The sequence below is a fragment of the Aplysia californica genome, unplaced genomic scaffold, assembly GCF_000002075.1.
Source record: "Aplysia californica isolate F4 #8 unplaced genomic scaffold, AplCal3.0 scaffold00172, whole genome shotgun sequence".
NCBI lineage: Eukaryota > Metazoa > Mollusca > Gastropoda > Aplysiida > Aplysiidae > Aplysia > Aplysia californica.
Window position 1 is genome coordinate 1,226,985 of NW_004797442.1, and position 2,405 is coordinate 1,229,389.

The 2,405-nt window shown below is 44.4% G+C and overlaps 1 protein-coding gene across 1 annotated transcript in view; it reads left to right on the forward strand.

Annotated features, from left to right (window-relative positions):
- The window catches only part of LOC101862647 (acid-sensing ion channel 2), a gene marked incomplete at its 3' end in the record, with an annotated part of 43,597 nt that overhangs the window by 33,161 nt on the left and 8,031 nt on the right, over positions 1–2,405 (forward strand). Inside the window, 1 exon segment of the mRNA XM_035969705.1 lies at positions 2,174–2,338. Within this exon segment, the coding sequence (XP_035825598.1) occupies positions 2,174–2,338 (165 nt within the window).

Below are 2,405 nucleotides of genomic sequence, written 5' to 3' on the forward strand. Positions count from 1 at the left end.
AAAGACTACTAAAAAAGTAGACTGAAACGCAGACATAAGAAGGGACAGGCTAAGCAGTAGTAGACGAATACGGAACACAGCCACTCTATACCCTGTTTATTCTTCACGATAATGATGATTAGCGAGTAGTTATAACTGCCACAGCTTAAGTAGTTCTTATTAATCGTGTGTTTGTGGTTCAATTTACAGGACAACGACACACACATTGTACCATTTTACTCTATCAATAAACTCTTCATTTGCGTGAACTCTAGCCTACAAACTTTGCCAGTCAATGAAGGACAGCTTCCATTATACAGTCTATTTTGTGTATATTAATTATTATTTGCATTAAATATTTTCTGTCTCTTTCTCTATCTATCTATCTATCTATCTATCTATCTATCTATCTATCTATCTATCTATCTATCTATCTATCTATCTATCTATCTATCTATCTATCTATTTATCTATCTATCTATCTGTCTATAACCCTTCTACACACTTGCCCCTGCACCCACACATGCTAAAACATACATACGTACACTCGCGTGCATACTTACAGACACACACACACACACACACACACACACACACACACACACACACACACACACACACACACACACACACACATATATATATTGTTGCCTGTTCTTGGACTAAACGATCTTAGGGGTTTCGCTGAGAATTAAGGGTCCAACTGGTATTGAACTTTTCGAGTGCAAAGTGCTTGGATAACACGCAATGGGACCAAGCTGGGAATTGAGGGAAATGAGGTAAAGGGGTCGGATTCCCTCACTGTACGGAAGTCACGTAATTTCCCCATGCTCCCAAAGTCGGCTGTCTTTATAGGGAATCAATAACTCGCTGTTACATGGTGGTTTTTTAATGGGTTTTTTTGTTTGTCGTTGTTGGTTTTTGTTTGTTTTTTTTTTTTTACTAAAGTTGAGGCGTTTTTACCCCCAATCCCTCCCCAAAATCCACACGATTTAGATAATTTAGGAGATGGGTTTCCGACCATGTCTGTCAGGGCCAACACGAGCTGAAAGGGATACAATACCCCAGCACCGATGACCGAGATACTCGATAAAAAAAATTCTTCCCATGGGTTGCCCACTAGCGCGATCGGGTCGACTTGGATCGGGTCGGGTCGGATCGGATCGGGTCGATTTGGTAGTCGGGACTAGCCAAAATGAGGGCGCAAAGCGACCATAGTTGCACAAACCGATCAACTCTGTCGGTGACCTTCAAAAACAAACGCGTTTGTTTCCAGGCCTGCGAGTCGCGTGATCGGGTGGTTTGCAGCCAATCACAACAGGGCAGATTCAAGTGTCCATGTTGACACTGCGATGTCCAGGTCTGGCATTTCCGTGCGAAATACCATCAACAATTGACAACAATGGAGTTCATTGACTTAGAGAAGATAATAGAAAGTTATCGATGTAACCCATGTTTATGGGGTTCAAGGCTGCCCCCAGCACTGCAACAGGGAACTGCAGAAAGGAGCCCTGGAAGCCATTGATTGAGGTTAAAGGTGTCTCTACTCCAACTTCCAGGTCGTCGGGTACAATCGCGGCGGGGTTGTAGTGTGCAATGAAACCACCAGAAAACGACCTGACCCGACGACCCGACACGACCCGACCTGCTCGAGCTAATTGGCATACCCTATTACTCGGCTCTCCTGCACGCGACAGTGAAGCCCCTTATTGTACGGGGTGCCCACTACGGATGGGATCGGCCCGATCCAGCCGTAGTGGGCACCCCGTAAAACTGCTTCCCCACAATTGTGAACAGTGTAGCATCACTTCGCTATCCTAGAATTACAAAGTTTTCTCCGCTCAGAACCCAGTTTCGAGAAACTTGAAGTAAAAAAAGGTTTGAGTTTCACTACATGTCAAGCTTTTTCGAATGCATTTTTCTAATATCTTAATAACGACTCCGAATAATCTTACGATTTTAATAGAGCAGGTAGAACATTATTGGTTTCTGTCTTCCTTTCTCTCTTTCTCTCTCTCTCTCTCTCTCTCTCTCTCTCTCTCTCTCTCTCTCTCTCTCTCCCTTTCTGTCCATGTCCTTCACGCACTATGATCTAAGTACATTGTATCTCAAAACAGCCAAAAATGTAGGATAAAACGTTTATTAATTCTAAGATAGCGACTTAATTACCAAGGACCGCTTGTCTCCCCCACAGGGCGTCAGCCGCGACGGACAGACACCTGTACAGACTGATAGAACGCCTTCATTCGGGAGACACGTCCGCACTACTATCCCAGTCACCTGACCCGTTGCCTAGCAACCTGAGTTTGGACGAGCTCTACCTGACCACGGCTCACAGGAAGGAGGACCTCATAGTCAGGTACCAGTGGACACTGTGTAGTAATTGTGTCTATCTATCTGTTTGCGTGTCTGTCTGTTTCTTTCTT